Raw genomic sequence first — 23,454 nt, 5'->3', positions numbered from 1 at the left:
TGCCTGAAAACATCATTTCACACATTCATCTTGTTTAGCTGGACTCTAGATCCTGGCTCCTCGTAACAAGTCTTGTTTCTGTGCTCACTATTTGGAGTAATAGGTTATCTTCTCAGTACTGTGCTCACACGCGTATGTGTGTATAAGTGCTTACACGTTTGTGTATGAAGAGAGGAGGGGAAAAATGTTATTTTTCTTTATTGAATAGGTAATGCATTCACATGGCTCAAAATTCAAAAGGTGATTAAAGTTATACAATGAAAACTTGTCCACTTCTGTCCTCAAGCCACAATCTTCTTTCTTAAGAGGCAATCAACATGATTCATTCCTTAAATGCCCTTCCAGAGACATTTAAACATATAAAAAACAAATGCATATGAAAGAAATTAAAGAAGACATAAATAAATGGAAACCCATCCTATGTTCATGGATTGGAAGACTTAATATTTTTAAGTTGTCAATACTAACCAAAGGGATCTACAGATTCAGTGTGTAATCCCTATGACCTTTTTTGCAAAAACAGAAAAACCCATTCTAAAATTCAGAGGAATCTCAAAGGACCCCAAAGAGCCAAAACAATCTTGAAAAAGAACAATGCTGGAGTACTCACACTTCCTGATTTCAAAACTTTCTATACAGCTACAGTAATCAAAACAGTGTGGTGCCGGCATAAAGGCAAACATACAGACCAATGGCAGAGAACATAAAGCCCAGAAATAAACCCTCAAATATACGGTTAAGTAATTTTTGACAAGGGTACCAAGACCACTCAATGGGGAAAGAGTAAAAAGGCAACCCATAGAATGGGAGAAAATATTTGCAAATCATATATAAGGATAAGAGATTAATACCCAGAATATATAGAGAACTCCTAAAACTCAGCAACAAAACAAACCACCTGATTGGAAAATTGGTGAAGGACTTGAACAGACATTTCTCCAAAGATATACAAACGGCCAATAAGCACATGAAAAGATGCTTAAAAACACTAATAATTAGGGCCATGCAAATAAAAACTACAATGAGATACCAACTCACACCTATAATAACTATGATAGGATGGCTACTATCAAAAATAGAAAAGTCTTGGCGAGGAGGTGGAAAAATTGAAACTCTTGTGCACTGCTGATAGGAATGTAAAATGGTACAGCCATTATGGAAAACAGTATGGCAGTTCCTCAAAAAATTAAAAATAGAATTACCATACGATCTAGCAACTACACATCTGGGTATATACCCAAAAAAACTGAAAGCAGGGTCTCGAAAAGATATTAGTAAACCTATGTTCCCAGCAACATTATTCACAACAGCTAAAACTTGGAAGCAACCCAAGTGTCCATTGACAGATGAATGGATAAGCAAATGTGGTATATACAATGGAATATTATTCAGCCTTAAAAAGGAAGGAAATTCTGACATATGCTTACAACATGGACAAACCCTGATGACATTATGCTAAGTGAAATAAGCTGGTCACAAAAAGACAAATACTATATGATTCCACTTATATGAGGTATTTAGTCAAAATCATAGAGACAGAGAGTAGAATGGTGGTTGCCAGGGGCTGGGAGGGTGTCGGAGGTGGTAGTTATTGTCTAATGAGTGTAAAGTTTCAGTTTTAAAAAATGAAGAAAGTTCTGGAAATGGATGGTGGTGATGGCTGCACAACATTATGATTTTATTTAATATCACTGACCTGTACACTTAAAAATGGTTAAGTTGGTAAATCTTATGTGTATTTTACCAGAATTAAAAAAAAAAAAACCAAATGCGGGGCCAGCCCCATGGCTTATTGGTTAAGTGTACGTGCTCCGCTGCTGGCGGCCCGGGTTTGGATCCCAGGCGCGCACCGACGCACTGCTTCTCCGGCCATGCTGAGGCCACGTCCCACATACAGCAACTAGTAGGAAGTGCAGCTATGACATACAACTATCTACTGGGGCTTTGGGGGAAAAAATAAATAAAATTATAAAAAAAAAAAACCCAAATGCATATATATTTCCATGTATCTATTCTATTTTATGTTACTTATGCACAGTTCTGCACCATTCTATTTTCACTATCAACATATTTTGTAGTCAATCTATAGCAAGACCTAGAGAAGGTCTTCATTTTTTTCTGAAAGCCACAGTGTTGCATTACATAGATGTATGCTCATGCACCACATAATGACATTTTGGTCAATGATGGACCACATATATGACAGTGCTCCCATAAGATTAGTACCACACAGCCTAGGTGTGTAGTAGGCTATCCCATATAGGTTTGTGTTAAGTACACTCTATGATGTTCACACAATGACGAAATTGCCTAATGATGCATTTCTCAGAACATATCCCTTTCATTAAGTGACGCATGACTATACGTTAATTTATTTAGCCATTAACCTGTTGACGGACACTTATTTTGTTTTAAATTTTTTACTATTACAAATAATACTGCAACAAATAAGCCTGTGTATGTATAGGAAAGTTTCTCTGTGTCACACACACATACGTCATTATACGTACATAGTATATATGTAGTATGAACTAAACTCCATAAATAAAGAGGAAATAAACCATAATTCTCACACCTGGGAGGCTTTTAGCATTGGTTACAAAGAGGGGAAAAAATAAGAACATAAAAATCCATTTGATCTTACCTAGGGTCTATCTATATTTTATCCCCATTATCACAAGACTGATTTTCTTATTACAGATCCAGACAGTAATAAACAGTAAAGATTCAGAAAGACAAATCAAAAAGCTGATGTTCAGAAAGATTGTCCCTAAGAAACAGAGTCAGGAAGAGGGAAGATCATAGTAACATAGGATACAAACAATCTGTAACTTATACCCAAGGGATACAATTTTGCAGTCCTGAGAGTAATTCCTCTCTGAGACATACAGCTGTACTTATCCCACTCAAATCATGCTTGTTTAGGGGTTTGCGGGGGCAGGAGTGTAGGGAAGATTTAAAAATAAGAATTGTGACAGTTATTTGAAAGAGTAATAATACATACATAACCCTTCAATTACTTGTGACTTATCAGGCTCCATTTCCTATAAGTTTTTTGCCACATGTAGATGTAGTCCCATTCCTGGACAAGGATCCAAGGTGCTCTCAAATGAAAGAAATGGATCATGTCCTATGTCAAACTTGCTTGGCTGGTCCAGTTCTGAGGTCGTGCCATCTTAAGAATGGAGTAATTGCCTTAATTCTCAGGCTACTAATGCCTTAGTAACGTAGCCAGTAACCTAGTTCCTATGAAGCTAGAGTCCTGTCCTATCATTATCAGCTTACCCCAGGGACTGAAGTCCCTGAATACCAGACCATTAGATGCCAGACCCCACAGACACTAGTTCTACCATAGATCTAGCTCAGCACAGATCAATAAATGCTTACTGATCCTAGAGACATAACCTCCCTGGTGGTACATTATCAGCTCACTCCATCTACCCCAACTGTTACCTGCCTAGGAAATCTTTCTTCCATTAATAGCAAGTGGATCTCTTCTCAAATATCTGCCTCAATCTAGTGGACATGTCTAGTTTCTACGTCTTGTCTCATGAAGTCTCATGTATTCTAACTTTCAGAATTCATGCTTAAGAGCCTAAGTGACACCTATGTGGTATTATTGCCAATTATGCATAACATGAATCTAATCCTGAGCAAACGGACAAATTCAAAATGATTCACTACAGAATACAAGGTGTTAGAAAACAGATTTTTTTTCACTCATTCAAAACAACTGTTATTTCTTCATTCATGCAGTTACTATGTACCAGACACATAAAAAAGTTGATCCTTCCACATAGCACCAAACACAGCTTTCAAAGAACTTATAGTATTTAAGATGTATTTTTCAAGATCCTAATACAAATTTGTCAAAATTGGTGGTGGAGGAAGAACACTCATGCTTCAAATCCCATAAACAGTGTAAGTGAGATGTCTATGGTCCTAAGGTTAGTAATACAGAAACTAGAGTCATGTGTTCATTGCTGCAGCTAATTAAAGGGACACAATGGAAAAAAATGCTAATGAATATCTGTAGGAAAATGAAACTATCTGAAACAAAGCCTGCCTCTACATATTAAGTAATGAAGTTTATGGAAAATATGCTCAGAAAGAAAGCTATACATCCTTTACTGCATCTTCGTGAAAATGATGCAATCTAATGTCCGAGTTTAGAATAATCTTTAGGACAAATGTTTTACTACAACTATAATACTACTTAATTTAAATGTGTACCTATACTTCTGGTAAACTGTTTTAAGTAAAAGTCAGCACTGCTGGGTAGGAAAATTAACCATCCAAAATTACTCTATCCCAAAAGCTCTATACAGAGTAAGTTGCACCCTGAATGCACAACAACTTTTCTAGAAGCTCTAAGAGACACAGATACACCAACTTTTTTTTTTACTTTTGTGCCTTATTTGAACTTATTTATAAGCTATAAATGTGAAATAACCCCTACCCTTTCACAAATAATGTACATAAACATATTTGGGATAGCTTAGTGCAAAATCTCTACATATATATAGTTTAAAAAAAAACCCACAAATGACTGCAATATAATATAGTAAACTATAGTATATAAAAAATACTTTTCATGGAAATTTGGTTGAATATAAGCGTTGGAAGGATTCTATGAAGGGAAAGATTATTTCCAGTGACTGGTAAGCAGGGAAAGTTTCACAGAAGAGATGAGCTGCAAGTTGGGACTTAATGAATAAGTAAAATTAGTAAGATTAGTATAAATAGAATTTAGAAAACAAGGATTTCAGAAAGCAAGAACATCATGAGCTAAAGCGTAGAAGTGAGAAAGCACAAGCCCCGTACAGAAGGACAAGAGAGATGTATCTGACTGAATGAAAGGTTATGAGTAGGGAAACACAATAAAATATTAGGTTGCAAGGTAAGTTAGAAGAACATACCCCACAACAAAAAGGCACTCCTTGCTATTTGAACAGGTTAAAAAAAGGTCAACCTGGCAGTATTAAAAATGATAGACTGGAAAAGGGAAAAGACTCAAGGTAAGAAGGTAACAGTCCTATAAAGTGAGGCCTAAAGAAAGGAACTTGGGAAATGTAAAAGAAGGGACAGATGTAGAAGACACTGTGAAATAAAAATTCATCAGATCTAGAATCTCATTAGATATAAGAGAGAGGGGAAGGGACATGGGGTAACGAAATTTAATGGTGACTCACATTTTAATTCTGGGTTCTTGGAAGAATTATGGTATATTTTAACAAAATTAAGAAAGTCAGAACTAAAAACTAGTCTATGGAAGAAAAGCTAAATGAAAAATTTAAAAGATAAGACAACAAGCCTAGTTTGAGAAAGAAGAGGAGATACAAGTCCAACTGATAAATACATTTCCAAAAGTGATCATAAAAGTACATAGGCATAAGCTACAAAAATTATTTTGTAAAGAGATTTTTGTTTCTTAGAAAAATAAAAATAGAAAAAGTGATACAGTAATGATAAATAGGCAATTCAGAAAATTTCAGAACATACTGATAGAATTTTACACCACTTAAAAATTAGCAAAGATTTAACAATCACTATAAGTAAAGGTTAAGATGTGCAATGCCACATATTTTGCTGTGTGAAAGGCAAAACAATAACACACACCAAAAGCTTACAAAACATACGGCATACCTTTCGACTAACCAACTCCACTTTTAAGAATTTAGAACTGGAAAAAAAAAAAAAAAAAAAAAAACAATGGCTCTAGAGCAACACTTATTTATTAGATAGTTTATGTCAGCACGGTTTAGATCAGTAAAGAATTTTTAACACAAATGTTCAACAATAAAGAATTAAATAACTTTGTACAGAATACTATGTACCAATTAAAAACTGTGAAAATATTTAAATGATATCATGAATTCACAATATTCTAAATAAAAGTACCAAATAATTTAGAAGATCCAATTTTTATAAATAAATTCACCTGTTAACCTATCCTTCTGATACTCATTGTTATTACTTCGTTCTGTATTCTCCATCTTCTTTTTATGTGTATGAATACATAGACATAAAAGTAAAAACTGTACCTCTTTTTATTTACCTCTCCTACTCAGTCTAGACAAATATAAAAGTTAAACCATGTTGAGAATAGAAGTGCTAGTTCTCACTTAAATAGAAAGAAGAGAATAAAATCCTTAATAAAATACTACACCAAAGCCTCCAGATAGGTTAGGTTACAGATGTGCTGATTTACATGACAACTCAAAGCAACATAAAATCCTGACTGGATTCTAGACCAAGAAGATAAAATTTTTTTTTCCTTTTGCTTAGGGCATTATTAGGACAACTGGCAAATCTGAATGAAGTGTACAGATATGGTCAATATTATATCACTGTTTTCCTGATTTTCATAATTGTACTATGGTTGTGTAGGAGAATGTCCTTGATTTTAAGGAAATTTATACTAAAGCTTTAGGAATAAAGTGGCATCATGTCTGCAACTTATTCTCAAACAGTTCAAAAATAATAATAGCTATATAACAGATTTACATATACAAACATATAGTTACATGTATATGTATCTGTATACATATACAGAGAGAGAGGAAAAAAAATGATAAAGCAAATGTAGTAAAATGCTAACATTTGGACAACCTGCCTGAAGAGTCTGCATAGAAATTTTCTGCAGAATTCTTGGAACTCTTCTGTGTCTGAAATTATTTCAAAATAAAAAGAATTTTAAACACAAGGGGGGAAAAAGCGACGATTTAACAAAATTAAACACCATTCATTCATTCAATAAACACTTATTGAAAGTCAGACACTAGTACACAGCAGTAAACAAACCAGATAAAAATCCCTGCTTTCATGCAGCTTATCTTGTAGCAAGGAAGACAGACAATAAGTAAATAAGTACAATGTATACTACATTAGATAGCAATAAGTGCTACAGAGAGCAGGGAAAACACACACACACACGAAGGGAACAGTAAGTCTCCTTGGGTTTTCATCTTTAGGGGAGGCCTCAATGAGAAGATGAGACAGGGCCCTGAGACAAGGAGTAAGCCTGATAGGTTTGAGCAAAAGCATATGATGGTGGCTTAAACCAGTTTTGTAGTAAAAAATGACTGATGCAATTTGCAAATAGATTAGACAGGATTTGCTGATAGATTAGATACAGGCTGAGAAAGAGCGAGCCAAAGATGATTACAAGGTTTAGAGCCTGAGCAATTATAGGAATAAAGTTGCCATTATGGAAGAGAGCTTGGCAGGGGATAGGAAGCTTGAGAGTTCAGTTTTTCAAACATCTTGGGCCCATTAAATATCCAAATGAAGATGCTCAATGGGCATTTGGATATGAGTCTGAAGTCTAGGGGTAAAGTCCAGACTGGAGACATAAATGTGGGTGACATAAGCTTAGAGGTGGTATTTAAAGCCATGAGATCAGATGTGATCACCAAGGAAATAGCGTGTGTAGACAGAGAAAATTATGTTCATTATTTGTTAATACAATCATAGGGTTGGCATAAACATGATACTGTTTGTTTCGAGATCATTAATTATTTGGGTAGAAAGCTACAATAACAACAAATATGAATTAGGACAACTGCAAAATCAGGGTTAATAAGAAACAAAAGTCTCTGATAATAGTATACTGAAAAGAAATACCAAAAATGAGATGCCCCCTAAGAATTTAGAAATAAGGAAAACAATACTGCTCATAACAAAAAGTCCTTATACTATTTGTTTTCATTTGACTGAGCAAATGAATAAAACCAGAGACTCATGAAGTCCTTTCAAAAAGTATGAACAGTATTACAATAGCTAAACAAAGAGTGTATCAATTGAAACTCAGAATTGTTCAAAATGGAGCCAGTTGACAGAAAATGTCCAAGCAATCTTCAGAACTGGTATTGCAGTATAACTCAAATTTGATCATTCTGAAAATTATACCTCTCCATATTAATTAATAGCTTGGCACTCTGGCATTCTTCAGAGAAAGAGTTTGGAAGTTAAGATATCAATTTAAACCCTGGCTTTGCCACTGACACGCTTTGTGTGACCTTAAGGCAAATTAACACTTCCTATTTTTATTTCCTACTCTATAAGCTGCATATAAGACCTATTTCATAGTGTTGGTGTGAGGATTAAATGACATAAAAAGCATCAGCTCAGTGCAAAGCCCAGAGTAGAAATGCAGGAAGTTGTGTGGTTTCCAAAATCAAGAAATGGGCCTGAGTCAGGTGGAAGTGTAGGTAGCCATGTGAACTAATAAGTGTGAAAATGTGGACTAAAATGTAACTAACACAAGTCTCTAGAATGCTACTATCCTATCCTGGTCGATATTTTTCAATTCCATGAACAGAGATGAACATGTACTATTTACCTATTAGATTATGTAGTAGCAAATTCACTAAAAATCAAATCATCTTTCCAACCCCAAAAGAGATAAGTATTTGGATATACAGACTCCTTATCATCAAGGAAAGCAAAATATTACAGGGATACATCTGTAGACACATCAAAATTAAATAGGTTCTAAAGAATAATACAATAGCCTGCTGAAGGGGTGATAAAGTCTCTCTAGGGAAAAAAATAAAGGCTTTCTTGAAGGAGACAGCACCTAAACTGAATCTTGCAAGTGAAGACTTTCAATTGGAGGAGAAAAAATTCAAGTAAGCAATCCTGTAGCCAGTTCATTCTCCTACCTTCAAGCAAGTTTAGTCTTTTTTCCAATTGTGCACCTATAACCCATGAATCCTAGAGAAACCAATGTTAACTTGCCTATAGTCTCAGAAAAATCATATAATAGTACAGGGCTACAAAAGGAGGCTGAAATTTTCCATAATAAGAACTTGCATAAAATAGAAAAAACAATTGCTAAGAGCAAATCACATCATAAAAATAAGTATAAAATAGTATAAGCCTTGACCTCTTAAGACACCGATATTACTGTCTCTGAGAGCTTATGCTGCCTTAAATTAAATGATGACTGTTGTACTCAGAATACATAAAGATATCCCTCAAAGTAAGGATACATAGAGCTCTTCTAAACTTCTCAATCATGTATCAATGAGAATATATTCTGAGACTGGCCCCAAATCCCAAACTAGTACTACCAAAACACATACTTAGGAGCTCACAAGAAATCAGAGTTGCATTTAAAAAGCAGGGAAGTCATAACTAACTACACCTCATTCCATGTTAATCATCTTTATGCCTTCACATGGACCACCATTTATTTACAAGAGAAGCATGGAGAGCAAAAAAGATACTATAATCAATTTCCTTTTTCCAATCACTGCCAAGCCAATTTGTGAAGCAAAGTTGCCAAGAATCTCAAATGTGTCACTGCAATTTTAAAAAGTATTAACAGTACTAGAATTATCAGCTCATATCAAGCCCCTTTACTCAGTAACTATTATAAGAACAAAGAAGACAAGCATAATACATACTGGAGGCCGGCCAGGACGACCCCTCTTTCTTTTTCCTTTGACCTCTGTTTCTTCAAGTTCACTGCCAGCATCGGAATGGGCAGTAGTTTCATTAGTTGAATCCCTAGAAAATGTGATATATTATTTTAGTGAACAAAGTAATTGATAAATATAATGCAGTTCTGTTGCACTACTTGCCTTACCTCCTGCTATACGGCTGATTAGAAGTGGTTTATACTTCTAGAAATAGTCTTTAGCAAATCAAAAATGTTATCCTCCCTGCCTAACATCACATAACATTGAGTGAAATGAATCACCCAAATAGAGAAATAAAGAGGAGGAAACGACTGTGGAAATGGCAGCTGCTAAACAAACTATAAATGCAAAACACAACTGTAAAAAACTAATTCTTCAATATAAAAAGATAAAGGCTTAGGAAGAATTTTATTCATTTTATAAAATCATAAGTCAGTGTGCTGGTAAATGTTTAACAATGGGCTCTTCAGAAAAATATATGCACATAAGTTATTAGAAATGTTAGCGATATAAAGAATGCATTGCACACAATTTACAAAAAATAATAAAATATACAATATTCTTTATTGTAAATTCCATATAGGCAATTGATTCACATAAAATGATTTTGATAATTTTGCTGAACTCTTGTATCCACAGCTAACCTTTGGTTGCAACTGATGATCCAATAGGGTTTTGACAAGAAAGACGGTTGATACCTTTGTTCACTTTAATGAATAGGATGCAAGTGAAATGACAAAGATATTTCTTGGAACTTCACTCATTCATCAATGGTGTGAGCAACTTCTTTACTGAATCAGATAATATTTCTCAAATATTGGAAGGCTATTTACTCAATTTTTTGTGCTATCATAATATACTGGCTATAGACCTGACACACCTTTAAGTTTAATCTGCATTATTAACAATTTCTCCATCACTTATTAAGTCTAAAGACAATTTCAAACTAGCAAAGTGACATCATCAAACACAGAGTTGGGAAGTACTGAACAGTAGTGGTACACCACTAAAAAATACTTCCACCATGAAGATACAATAGGTGCAAATAAAAACCAAAACAGCATAAAAAATAGTAACATGTAAAACAATTAGGAAGTGGTGAGTTTTGAGTATTTATTACTTTTATACTTAATATGATTTATTTAAAGTTTGTATAATTTAACTTTTTATAATGGCTGTGTTATATTTAATCAAGTCACAAAATTCCTGGAAATTTAATATTCACCTCTCCAGGCAAGTACAGGATGGCTCCAGCACAGCACTGAAAAGGCATAGAGAGTATGAACAATAACTTCTTCATTAAATTCTACAGTACTAACTGTATAAAGGATCTGCATAAAACTGCAAATAGCAGGAAGGGTGCACAGCAAACGGTAAGCCCAACTCACAACCTATTATTTCTCAGTCTACTTCACTGAATGCTCTTAGTTCCATTCCCTCTTTGTGCTGATTCCTTAAAGCTCAATTCTTCAGTGTCTGCTCTTCTCCCCTTACACTACACTCTCTTGGAGATGTCATCCACTTGATGTGTAACTTCTATGCAAATGACTTCAATATATTATCAACAGACCTGACCATCTGTGATTCAAGATTTTTAACTGCATATGTAACATGCTTCTTAGAATGCCACCTCAAATTCAGCAAATACCACATATAAAATTAAGTCCAGGGGCTGGCCCAGTGGCATAATGGTTAAGTCTGTGTGCTCAGCTTCAGTGGCCCGGGGTTCACGGGTTCAGATGCTGTGTGCAGACCTACACAGCACTCATCAAGCCACACTGTGGCGACATTCCATATACACAAAAGAGGAAGATGGGCACAGATGTTAGCTCAGTGACAATCTTCCTCAAGCCAAAAGAGGAAGATTGGCAACAGACGTTAGCTCAGGGCTAATCTTCCTCACCAAAAAGAAGAAAAAAAAATTAAGTGCAATACTGACTTATTTCTAGCTCTTTGCTCATAGTAACATCATAAACTGATTTATTAAATTAATGCATGAGTGTGCTTTAAGTTGTTACACAAATTTATTATTGTCATTATCCTGTCTTACTCAAATTCTTAGAATCACATCAATCTTCCTCTTGTGCCATCAGCTAAGTCCTCCTGAGTTGTCCTCAGTATAATAATTGTCTCTCATTCTTTCCATGATTATTACCATAATCACCACTCCTGAATTAATCTCAACTTATCTCTCTGCTTCTACTATTTCCCTTGTCCAAGTCATTCTACACACCACTGCCAGTAACATTCTTATATCACGTTACCTCCCTGCTTGCAAATCGTCAAAGGTAATCTGGTATTTAAAATTGTAAATATACTGATCTAGTCCAGGGGTCAGCAAACATTTTCTTAAATGGCTATACAGGAAATATTTTAGGCTTGGGGGTCTTGAGGTCTCTGGATCTACCACTCAACCCTTGATACCATAGCATGAATGCGGCCATAGACAAAATGTAAATGACTGCACGTGGGTATAGTCCAATAATATTTATAAAAACAGGCAACTGAGCTAAACTAGCAGCAGTTTGTCAATCCCTGATCTAGCTGATTTTATTCATCTCTATTAAAGAACAATAAATCATACTGCTTTTTCTCCTCACCACAATCCAAATAGACTATGTTTAGCATATACTGTACGCCAGTTTATATACATTATCTAGAATGAATATGCACAAAAACCTTGTAAGAAAACACATTATTGTTCCAGTTTTACAGACAAGGAAACAAAAAAACATCTGATAAACTGACAATCTTGTCCATAGTCACATACCTAGTAAGTAGTAGAGTTCACTTAGATCTCAAGGTAAACTCGAATTCTCTATCTCCATGTCAGAATACCAGAATGCAAATACAATGTTTCATATGTCTCAAGTGAACAGAATCCACTAGTGCTTCTGATGCTTATACAAATCTCCAGGCAACTACAGGAGCAGGTTGGTTCCAACATATAATATGTGACCCATTAGTGAAACTAATTTATCCTTAAGCTATACAGTTTACTAACAAAAGAGAAAAGAACTTTTAATTTTGCCAGCTGCAGCCAGCTTAAAAGGTGACAGCTATTACCAACAAATAACTAATACACTCCAATTAGTGTATGTATGTATGCATGTTTGTTTACTAGAATATACGATACATAAATGTTTGTTTTTTACTTTCAAGCAATAGAAAAGATATAAGAATACAAGGAAGAATTTCACTTCGCCACACCTAAATCTGAATCCCAATCTGCAAAATAACATTGTTAACAGTTTGATCAATACCCTGCCATAAATATTTATGTTTTAGCACACAGATGTATATATAAAACAATATATTTCAATTTTTAAAATTTAAAATTAACAGGAATGTTTCATACAAATATGTAAGATTCCTGAATGGTTCTCCATAATATGGATGAAATTTATTTAACTACTTCTCTATCAATAAGAACTTAGATTGTCTCTAGTTTTGCACTATTACAAACAGAACCGAAACAAATGTCCTCGTATATTAACTCTTATTACACATCAACAAATATCTCCCTAGGATAGACGCATTAAAATGCTGGGTCAAGCGCTGTACAGATTCAAACTTCAAACCACTGCTCTACAAAAACCCTGCAAATGACTAATGTTCGCAATTATAAGACCACTGGACACAAATTAAGAGAACAGAAGAACCAGATCAAATCTTATTAAATGATTTTTTTGCTACCTAAAACTCTCTAAATTCTGTCTACCTCTCTCCATTTCCACTGTAATCACTTTAGTTCAAGATGCCATCATCTCTGGCCTGGATACTGTAACATGTTCGTCCTAATAGGTCTCCTTGCTTCTACTGGGGCCCCTTCCAATCTAATCACTATACTGCACTAAGAGTGATTTTCTAAGTATATATCTTACTACGTCTCTCCCATGCTTAAAATCCTACAGTGGCTTTCTACTGCTCCTAGGAAAAAAACTAAAAATTCTTAATATGATTTAGCAAGTCCCTGTATGATATAGTCCCACTCGATTCATAAGCCTTACCTCATGCCACTTTCCATCCCCAACCCTGACAAAAGAAGAAAGTGACTCAAACATACCATGCTTCCTCCTACCTCAGTGTCTTCGCACATGCCATTCCTTCAGTCTTGAATTAATACCCTGATCCCTTCTTCCCTCAAACCCTCCCTCCACTTCAGATCTAAGTTCAACTGTCTCTTCCTTAGCAAAGTAGACCAAATCAAGGCATGTGTTAAAATTCTCATAAAATCCTGTAATTTTCCTTCATAGCACCAATGGGAGTTTAGATCTATATATTTGTGATTATTTGATATCTATCTATCTATATAAGTTTCATGGCAACAAGGATTGAGTCTCTTCTACATGCTCTTTTCTCCCCAGAACCTAGCATACTTCCTGGCACTGCACTATGTGGTGAAATATGTGGTAAGTGATAATGCCTAATAGTAAATAGCACTAAGGTGACAAATTCATTGGTGATTATATTATCCAAGTACGCCAAGAAATAATAAGGTAACTCATTAGCGTGACCTTTCCAGTGTCTACATTAGAAAAATCACTATTAAATTAAACATTAAGAATCGTTGGATCAAAAATTTTCTTGTTTGTTTTTGAGAACAACTTAGAGATTAATTTCTAATATATTATCTTCAATTTACAAATGATAGAAACTGAAGTTTACAAATACTAAGAGACATACCATGTTTCCTTTCCTCTACAATGCAGATATAGTATTGCTGGATGGATGTATTAAACAAGATAATCTATGCTGCTAATATATCTGGCAAAATCCTCAGAAAATTGTATGTCTTCAATAAATGCTTCTTAGATCTTAACTTGACGAAGAGTACCATCTCCAGCTGACAGATTGAAAGCCAAGCTCATTATTCACCTCACAGATCAACACTATCCACTACCCATAGTCATATTACAGGTTTACATTTTTGTGAGAACAAAAAATCAGTTACAAAACATATGATGTTAACTACTATCATCATGATACAATCTCTCTTTAATTACAACATCTATTTTAATGTAACTTCTGTTTCATATTTAATCAAAGAGATATTTACTAAGGACCTAGCCTAATACCCAGCAGTGTGCCAGAGCTGGCCATACAAAAATAAGGCACAAAGGTGCATAATTTAGGCAGAAACAATGAGAAAGGGTTACAAAAAATCATGTTAGGTACAGTGCTAGGAAAAAAGCAAAGAGTATTACAGGCGCACAGGAGGGAATCTACTCTAATTTTCAGGAGTCAGAGGAGCTTTGCTGGAGGCATGATATCTCAGCTAAGACCTAACAGACTAGGGAGTTGGCCAGGTAAGGACAGAGGTACGTAGGCATTGCAGGCAGGATGAAGATAAACTAAAATACAAAAAAAAAGAAAGAAAATACTACGTGGAGATCTCCAAACTCTGTATCATACTCAAGGACTAATAATGAACCTGAGGTAAGTAACTAGAAAGAGATTAAATTTTATCTCCTATATTTGGGGAAAAGAAGGAAGGTAGGTATTGATGGTTCTTCAAGCAGATAAAGTAATCTGGACAACTCTTTTTGTCTTAGAGCTCTGGAGGAAAAAAAGAAAGGCCAAGAGAACAATTAACTGGAAAGTGACCACAGTCTCTTGGAAAAGATACATATAAATGAACTGAGACAGTCAAAACATATAAATAATTGCATAAACTGTTAATCATTTTCATTATATCTAAGCCATTGTTATCATATAAGATCACAGTATACAGATTTCTAATAGCATCTTGATGAAACCTATAAAAGGAAAAGTATCTGTCATTAAACTGATCGCATTTCCAAGAGAATCTAAAATAAGACCCAATTCTAGATCTATCCTACAACTCCAACAAATCTAATGAGATCCCACCAGAAATGCCAACTGGTATGTCCTTCATGTTATTCTGGCAACCAGAATGGCTCAACGATCTCAATCTCATGGAAAAGAAGAGGGGACGGGGCGGGGCACATAGGGCACACAGGTGGGTTAGAGAAATAGTGTAATATAAGATAGGGGTTTACAAACTTTTTCTGTAAATGGCCAAAAAAAAAATTATGCTTTGCAGGTAATTCATTCTATATCACAACTTGTAGCACAAAAGCAGTCAGAAACAATCTGTAAAAGAATGAGTGTGGTTCTGTTCCACTAACACTATTTTTTTAAACAAAAATAGGCGTCATGACAGATTTGGCCCATGGGTCATAGTTTGCTGACCCCTGATATGATTGTGACATCTTTTTTTTTTATTCCTTGGTGAGGAAGATCAGCCCTGTGCTAACATCTGCCAATCCTCCTCTTTTTTTTTGCTGAGAAAGACCAGCCCTGGGCTAACATCCGTGTCCATCTTCCTCCACTGTATATGGGACGCCGCCATAGCATGGCTTGCCAAGCGGTGAGTTGGTGCACGCCTAGGATCCAAACTGGCAAACCCCGGGCCACCGAAGCGGAGCGCGAGCACGTAACTGCCTGCACCAGCGGGCTGGCCCGATAGTCACATCTGTTTTGTTCAATTCCACAGAACATATTGACATTAAAATAAAAAGAGCCATGGATGGATATAGTAATTATACACTTCTAATAGTTCTTTCAAACATATTGCCTGACTATCAGAGAATATATTTGATCTGTCTCATTAAAGAGAATATTTTGATATAGAAAAATATTATACCCTTTTAAAAAGAAAACTACAATACTTACTGTAACACTGGTAACTCTGAAGTAATCATCGCTAGAGAGGACTTTCCACAATGGAGCAAAAGAATCAAGTTCTGTACAACCCAAAACTTTTTAAATAACCTCAAAGGCAATCCTGTTAATAAAAAAAAAAAAGAAAATTATTTCTTTCCAGCTTTATTGAGGTATAATTGAAAATAAAATTATAAGATAATTAAGGTGCACAACGTGATGATTTGATTTACATACACATTGTGAAGGACTTCCTTCCATTGAATTAATTAATACATCCATCATCTCACATATTTACTTTTTTTTGGTGACAACATGTAAGTTCTACTATGTCAGCAAATTTCAAATATACAATACAGTGTTATCAACTACAGTCACCATATTATACAATAGATCCTCAGACCTTATTTATCTAGAGCTGAAAGCTTGTACCCTTTCACCAACCTCTCCCTATCTCCCCCACCACCTAGCCCCTGGCAACCACTTTTTCACTATCTATTTCTATAAGTTCAATTTTTCTTTTTGATTCCACATATAAGTGATGCCATGTGGTATTTGTCTTTCTCTGTCTGGCTTATTTCACTTAGCATAATGCCCTATAGGCTCATCCATGTTGTCAAATGACAACTTCCTTTTTTTTTAAGACTGAATAATATTTCACTGTGTATGTGTGTATACATATATATATATATATATATATATATATATATATATATGTATACACACACACACACACACACCAGGTTTTCTTTATTCATTCATATGTCTACAAACACCAGATTGTTTCCAAAACTTGGCTATTGTGAATAATGCTGCTATTGAACATAGGAGTACAGATATCTCTTTGGAATAATGATTTCATTTCCTGTGGATATATTCCCACAACTGGGATTGCTGGATCATATGGTAGTTTTATTTTTAATTATTTGAGGAAACTCTATACTGTTTTCCATAGAGGCTGTACCCCTTTACATTCCCACCAACAGTGTACAAAGGTTCCCTTTCCTCCACATCCTCACCAGAATTTATCTTGTCTTTTCGATAAGACATCCAAACAGGTGTGAGGTGATATCTCGTGGTTTTGATTTGCATTTCCCTGATGATTAGTGATATTGAGTACCTTTTCATATACCCATTGGTCACTTGTATGTCTTCTTTGAGAAAACATCTATTTATGACCTTCGAAAATTATTTTAAAATAAAATGAATATGCCAGAATATATAGACTACAATCAATCAGTACTACCAGAAACCACACTCCTTGGTATTTGCCCAAGTAAATTGAAAACTTATAGCCTGCAGAAAGGTGTTTACAGCAGCTTTATTGAAAATTGCCAAAACATGGAAGAAACCAAGACGTCCTTCAGGAGGTGAAGGGATAAATAAACTGTGGTACATGCAGACAATAGAATATTACTTGGGACAATAAAAAGAAATGAGATATCAAGCCATGAAAAGCCATGAAGGAAGCTCAAATGCATATTACTAACCAAAAGAAGGCAATCTGAAACGGCTACAAATTGCATGATTTGAAGTACATGGCAGTTTGGAAAAGGCAAAATTATGGAGAGAATAAAAGGATGAGTGGTTGCCAGGGGTTAGGGGGCAGGAAAGACGAATAGGCAGAACACAGAGGATTTTGGGGGCAGTGAAACTATTCTGTACACCACAATAATGGTGGATACGTGTCATTATACATTTATCAAAACCCATGGAATGCACCACACCAAGAGAGAACTCTAATGTAAACTATGGACTTTGGGTGATAATGACGTGTCACTGTAAGTTCATTGTAGCAAATGTACCACTCTGGCGTGGGATTTTGACAGTGGAGGAGACTGTATGTATGTGGGAAAAGGGGGTAGAAGGGGAATCTCTCTACCTTCTGCTCGATTCTGCTGTGAACCTAAAACTTTTCCGAAAAATAAAAGTCTGTTAAAGAAAACAAGTAGCAGGGGAAATAGCACAAAACAGAGCATCCAAGACAGGCCATGATACAGTATCAAATAGTGTAACATAGGTATAAGTAGAATTACAGAAGGAAAGAGAAAGTACAGGGTAGAATAATAACAGAAGAGATAACAGACAAGAACTTTCCAAAACTAATTTAAAATATTAAAATACAGATAGACAAGAAAATTCCCAAAGAGAATTGATACTCTAAAATATAAGTACTGCTAAAAAATAAAGAGAAAATTCAAAAGATGTTAAAGAAACAGGATTCCTCACATACCGATAAACAAATCAGACTTTCCTGTGGAAACTATGTAAGCTGAAAGATGACAGAAAAACATCATTAAAGTACTGAGAGAAAAAAATGTGGACTGGAATTATATACCCTGTAACAAAAATCTTTAAAAAATGAAGAGTGATGTCACAGAAAATGGAGGAGTAGGAAACTCCAAGAATCAGCCCCTTTAGTGAAGCAAAAACTGACAAAATCAACTTTTACAGACCTTTGGAATCTAATACAAACTTAGAACAGAGAGATGAACACTTAACAAAGAAACAATCTGCTAAATTTGTTAAGAAAGCACTGTAAGGGCCAGCACAGTGGCATAACGGTTAAGTTCATGCATTCTGCTTTGGCGGCCCAGGGTTCATCAGTTCAGATCCTGGGCACAGACCTATTCACCACTCATCAAGCCATGCTGAGGTGCCATCCCACATAGGGCAACTAGAAGGATGTACAACTATGACATACAACTATCTACTGGGGCTTTGGGGAGAATAGGAAAAAAGGAGGAAGACTGGCAACAGATGTTAGCTCAGGGCCAATCTTCCTCAAAAAAAAAAGCACTGTAGCATTTTTGCTTACCTGTCCACTATCTCCCCTCTCCCAGATCAACGGTGGCCTTAGGGACCGGAGACCAAATTCCAGTGCAGTTTACTGGAGCCAAAGAGAACATGGACCTTATTCTCAACAACTGTGGCTGTGTGTTCTGAAGGGCTTCCTGGTCGTCATCTTTCAAAAAGATTTAAAATCATACACTACAGATAGCTGCCTGGACAAGAGATAGTGGATGAGAGAAGCAGCAGACAATGTGAAAAGCCTTGAAATAAGGAGTCTGAAGAGAAAGATATTTTGCGAAATAGGGGCTTTAAAGGGCTATCACGTACACCAGGAAATCAAGAGTGCTACATGCATACCCATGGCTGGATGCACACTTAGAGAAGACAGGAGAGTAGTAGCACAGGCCGGCAACTCTAGCTGATCTTTGGGCTCTGTGCAGGCACAAGGTGAAGACAGAGAGAGCTGCATGCAGCCTGGCCCACCTTTGAAGGAATACCTTAGCTAAGAGGAAACATGCAAACACCGAGAGGTTACTTTTTTCCTTTTGACTCCCGTTGGTTCAGGAAATGTGGAAGATCCCTGCTGACCGCGAAGATAAAATTTCAGGGACTACACATAATAAGGAACACAGTCTTTGCAAAAATAGTTTGAAAAAGTCACTATACAGATGAGTGCAGCGCTGCCTCAAGAAGCAACAACAGTAAACCATGGGGAGGAGGGGAGAATCTAGTGTCCAGAGTTACTATAATATTAAAAATGTCCAGTTATTTTTTTATTGAGGTCATAATAGTTTATAACATCGTGAAATTGCAGTTGTACACTATCATTTATCAGTCACCATATAAATGTGCCCTTTTACCTCTTATGTCTACCCCTCAACCCCCTTCCTCTCTGGTAACCACTAATCTGTTTTCTTTGTCCATGTGTTAGTTTATCTTCCAAATATGACTGAAATCATACTGTGTTTGTCTTTCTCTGTCTGGATTATTTCACTTAACATAATACCCTCAAGATTCATCCATGTTGGTGCAAATGGGACAATTCTGTCTTTTTTTATAACTGAGTAGTATTCCACTGTGTATGTATACCACATCTTTATCCAATCGTCAGTTGACGGGCACTTGGGTTGCTTCCACGTCTCGGCTACTGTGAATAATGCTGCAACGAACACAGGGGTGCATAAGTCTCTTTAAACTGTTGATTTAAAGTTCTTTTGATAGCTACCCAGTAGCGGGATAGCTGGATTGTATGGTATTTATATTTTTAATTTTTTGAGAAATCACCATGTTGTTTTCCATAGCAGCTGTACCAGTTTGCATTCCCACAAGCAGCATATGAGGGTTCCCTTTTCTCCATATCCTCTCCAAAATTTGTTATTTTGTCTTCGTGATTATACCCATTCTAATGGGTGCAAAGTGATATCTCAATGTGATTTGCATTTCCCTGATGATTAGGATGTTAAACATCTTTTCATGTTCCTATTGGCTATCTGTATATCTTCCTTGGAAAAATGTCTGTTCATATCCTCTGCCCTTTTTTTGTTGCTGAGTTGTGTGAGTTCTTTATATATTTTAGATATTAATCCCTTGTCGGGTATATGATTTGCAAATATTTTCTCTCAGTTGGTGGGTTGTCTTTTCATTTTTGTTCCTGGTTTCCCTTGCTTTGCAGAAGTTCTCCAGTCTGATGAAGTCCCACTTGTTTATTTTTTCTTTTGTTTCCCTTGCCTGGGTAGATAGGTTATTCTAAAAGATCCTTCTAAGATCATTGTCAAAGAGCGTACTGCCTATATTTTCTTCTAGGAGTTTTATGGTTTCAGGTCTTACCTTCAAGTCTTTGATCCATTTTGAGTTAATTTTTGTGTATGGCAAAAGATAATGGTCTACCTTCATTCTTTTGCATGTGGCTGTTCAGTTTTCCCAACACCATTTATCGAAGAGATTTTCCTTTCTCCATTAAATGTTCTTCGCTCCTTTTGTTGAAGATTACCTGTCCGTAGATGTGTGGTTTTATTTCTGGGCTTTCAATTCTCTTCCATTGATCTGTGTGTCTGTTTTGCTGACAGTACCACACTGTTTTAATTATTATAGCTTTGTAGTATATTTTGAAGTCAAGGATTGTGATGCCCCCAGCCTTGTTCTTTTTTCTCAGGATTGCTTTGGCTATTCAGAGTCTTTTGTTGTTCCATATAAATTTGGGGATTCTTTGTTCTATTTCCGTTAAGAATCTCATGAGGATTCTGATTGGCATTCCACTGAATCTGCAGAATGCTTTAGGTAATAAGGACATTTTAACTAAGTTTATTCTTTCAATCCATGAGCATGGAATATCTTTCCATTACTTTATGTCATCATTGATTTCTTCCAATAATGTCTTATAATATTCATTGTATAGGTCTTTCACCTCCTTGGTTAAATTTACTCCTAGATATTTTATTCTTTTTTTGAGACTGTAAATGGGATTGTATTCTTGAATTCTCTTTCTGTTAGTTTGTTATTATAGAAATGCAATTGATTTTTTGTAATTTGATTTTGTACCCTGCACCTCTGCTATAGTTGTTGATTATTTGTAATAGTTTTCCGATGTATTCTTTAGGATTTTCTATATATAGCATCATGACATCTGCAAACAGTGAGAGTTTCACTTCTTCATTGCCTATTTGGATTCTTTTTATTTCTTTCTATTGCCTAATTGCATTGGCCAAAATCTCCAGTACTGTTTTGAATAAGAGTGGCAAGAATGGGCACTCTTGCCTCATTCCTGTTTTCAGAAGGATGGCTTTCAGTTTTTCCCCATTGAGTATGTTGGCTGTGGGTCTGTCATATATGGCCCCTATTACGTTGAGGTACTTTCCTTCTATACCCATTTTATTGAGGGTTTTTTATTATAAATAGATGTTGGATCTCGTCAAATGCTTTCTCTGCAGCTACTGAGATGATCACGTGGTTTTTATTCCTCATTTTGTTAATCTGGTAACATCACATTGATTGATTTGTGGATTTTAAAGCATCCCTGTGTCCCAGTATAAATCCCACTTGATAGTGGTGTATGACCCTTTTAATGTATTATTGTATTCAGTTTGCCAATATTTTGATGAGGATTTTTGCATCTATTTTCATCAATGATATTGGCCTGTAATTCTCCTGCTTTGTGTTGTCTTTGTGTGGCCCTGGGATCACGGTGATGTTGACTGCATAAAATGTGTTAGGAATTCTTCCACCTTCTTCAACTCTGTGGAATATTTTGAGAAGGACAGGTATTAAATCTTCTTTGAATGTTTGGTAGAATTCTGCAGAGAAGCCATTTGGTCCTGGACTTCTGTTTGTTGGGATGTTTTTGATTACTGTTTCAATCTCTTTACTTGTGATTCGTCTACTTAGATTCTCTATTTCTTCTTGATTCAGTTTTGGGCAGTTGTATGAATCCAAAAATTTATCCATTTCTTCTAGATTGTCCAATTTGTTGGCATATATTTTATCATAGTATTCTCTTATAATCCTTTGTATTTCTGTGGTATCCATTGTAATTTGTCCTCTTTCATCTCTAATTTTATTTATTTGAGCCTTTTCTCCTTTTTTCTTAGTGAGTCGGGCTAACGGTTTGTCAATTTTGTTTATCTTCTCAAAGAATCAGCTCTTAGTTTCAGTGATCCTGTCTACTGTTTCTTTGGTTTCAATTTCATTTATTTCTCCTCTAATTTTTATTGTTTCCCTCCTGCTGACTTTGGGCTTTGTTCTTCTTTTTCTACAAAATGTCCAGTTTTTAACAAACAAACAAAAAATCACAAGGCATACAAACAAACAGAAACGTATAGCCCATTAACAGGAAAAAAAGAAGTTGACAGAAATCATCTCTGAGTAAGCTCAGACATTGGACTTAGACTTACAAAAGAAGATAGATTTCCAAAAGATAGAGAGAAAGGGACAGAAAGAATATCTAAAGACACAATGGCAGAAAATTGTCCAATTTTCATGAAGTACAGAAATGTATACAATCAAGAAGGTCCAAACTCCAAGCAGGATAAATTCAAAAGAGATTCACAGAGGTACAAACTAATCAAACTGTAAAAGCCAAAGACAATGAGAGTCTTGAAAAAAGCAAAAGAGAAATGACCCATCACATACAAGTAATCCTCAGTCAGACTAACAGCCAATTTCTCATCAAAAACCATGGAAGCCAGAAGGCAGTAGGATGACATATCTAAAGTACCAAAAGAAAACTGTCGAACAAGAATTCTACATACAGCAAACTATCACTCAAAAATGGCAGAAAAATTTAAATACTCCTAGAAAAACAAAAACTGAGGAAGACTGTTGTTAGACCTGCCCTACCTGACAAGAAATGCTAAAGGGAGTCCTTCATGAAGAAAGGAAATGATAACAGACAATAACTTGAAGCCATACGAAGAAAAAAGAACACTGGAAAAAGTGATTACAGAGGAAAATATAGAAGCCAATATTATTATATTATTAGTCTCTAATTCTCTTTTTGTTTCCTATATGATTTAAAAGACAAATACATAAAACAATAATTATATACCTATGT

General features: G+C 35.5%; 1 protein-coding gene across 3 annotated transcripts in view; it reads right to left on the bottom strand.

Annotated features, from left to right (window-relative positions):
- The window catches only part of STAG1 (STAG1 cohesin complex component), a 366,147-nt gene that overhangs the window by 244,991 nt on the left and 97,702 nt on the right, over positions 1 to 23,454 (bottom strand). For all 3 annotated transcript variants that reach the window (XM_058552570.1, XM_058552581.1, XM_058552562.1), the window contains exons 2-3: positions 16,128 to 16,239; positions 9,414 to 9,516 (exon numbers count right to left, since the gene is read on the bottom strand). In XM_058552570.1, the coding sequence (XP_058408553.1) occupies positions 9,414 to 9,516; positions 16,128 to 16,156 (132 nt within the window). In that variant the 5' untranslated portion in view covers positions 16,157 to 16,239. The remainder of the gene's footprint in view (positions 1 to 9,413; positions 9,517 to 16,127; positions 16,240 to 23,454) is intronic.

The sequence above is a fragment of the Diceros bicornis genome, chromosome 2, assembly GCF_020826845.1.
Source record: "Diceros bicornis minor isolate mBicDic1 chromosome 2, mDicBic1.mat.cur, whole genome shotgun sequence".
Classification (NCBI taxonomy): domain Eukaryota; kingdom Metazoa; phylum Chordata; class Mammalia; order Perissodactyla; family Rhinocerotidae; genus Diceros; species Diceros bicornis.
This window is presented reverse-complemented; position numbering and strand designations above follow the sequence as displayed.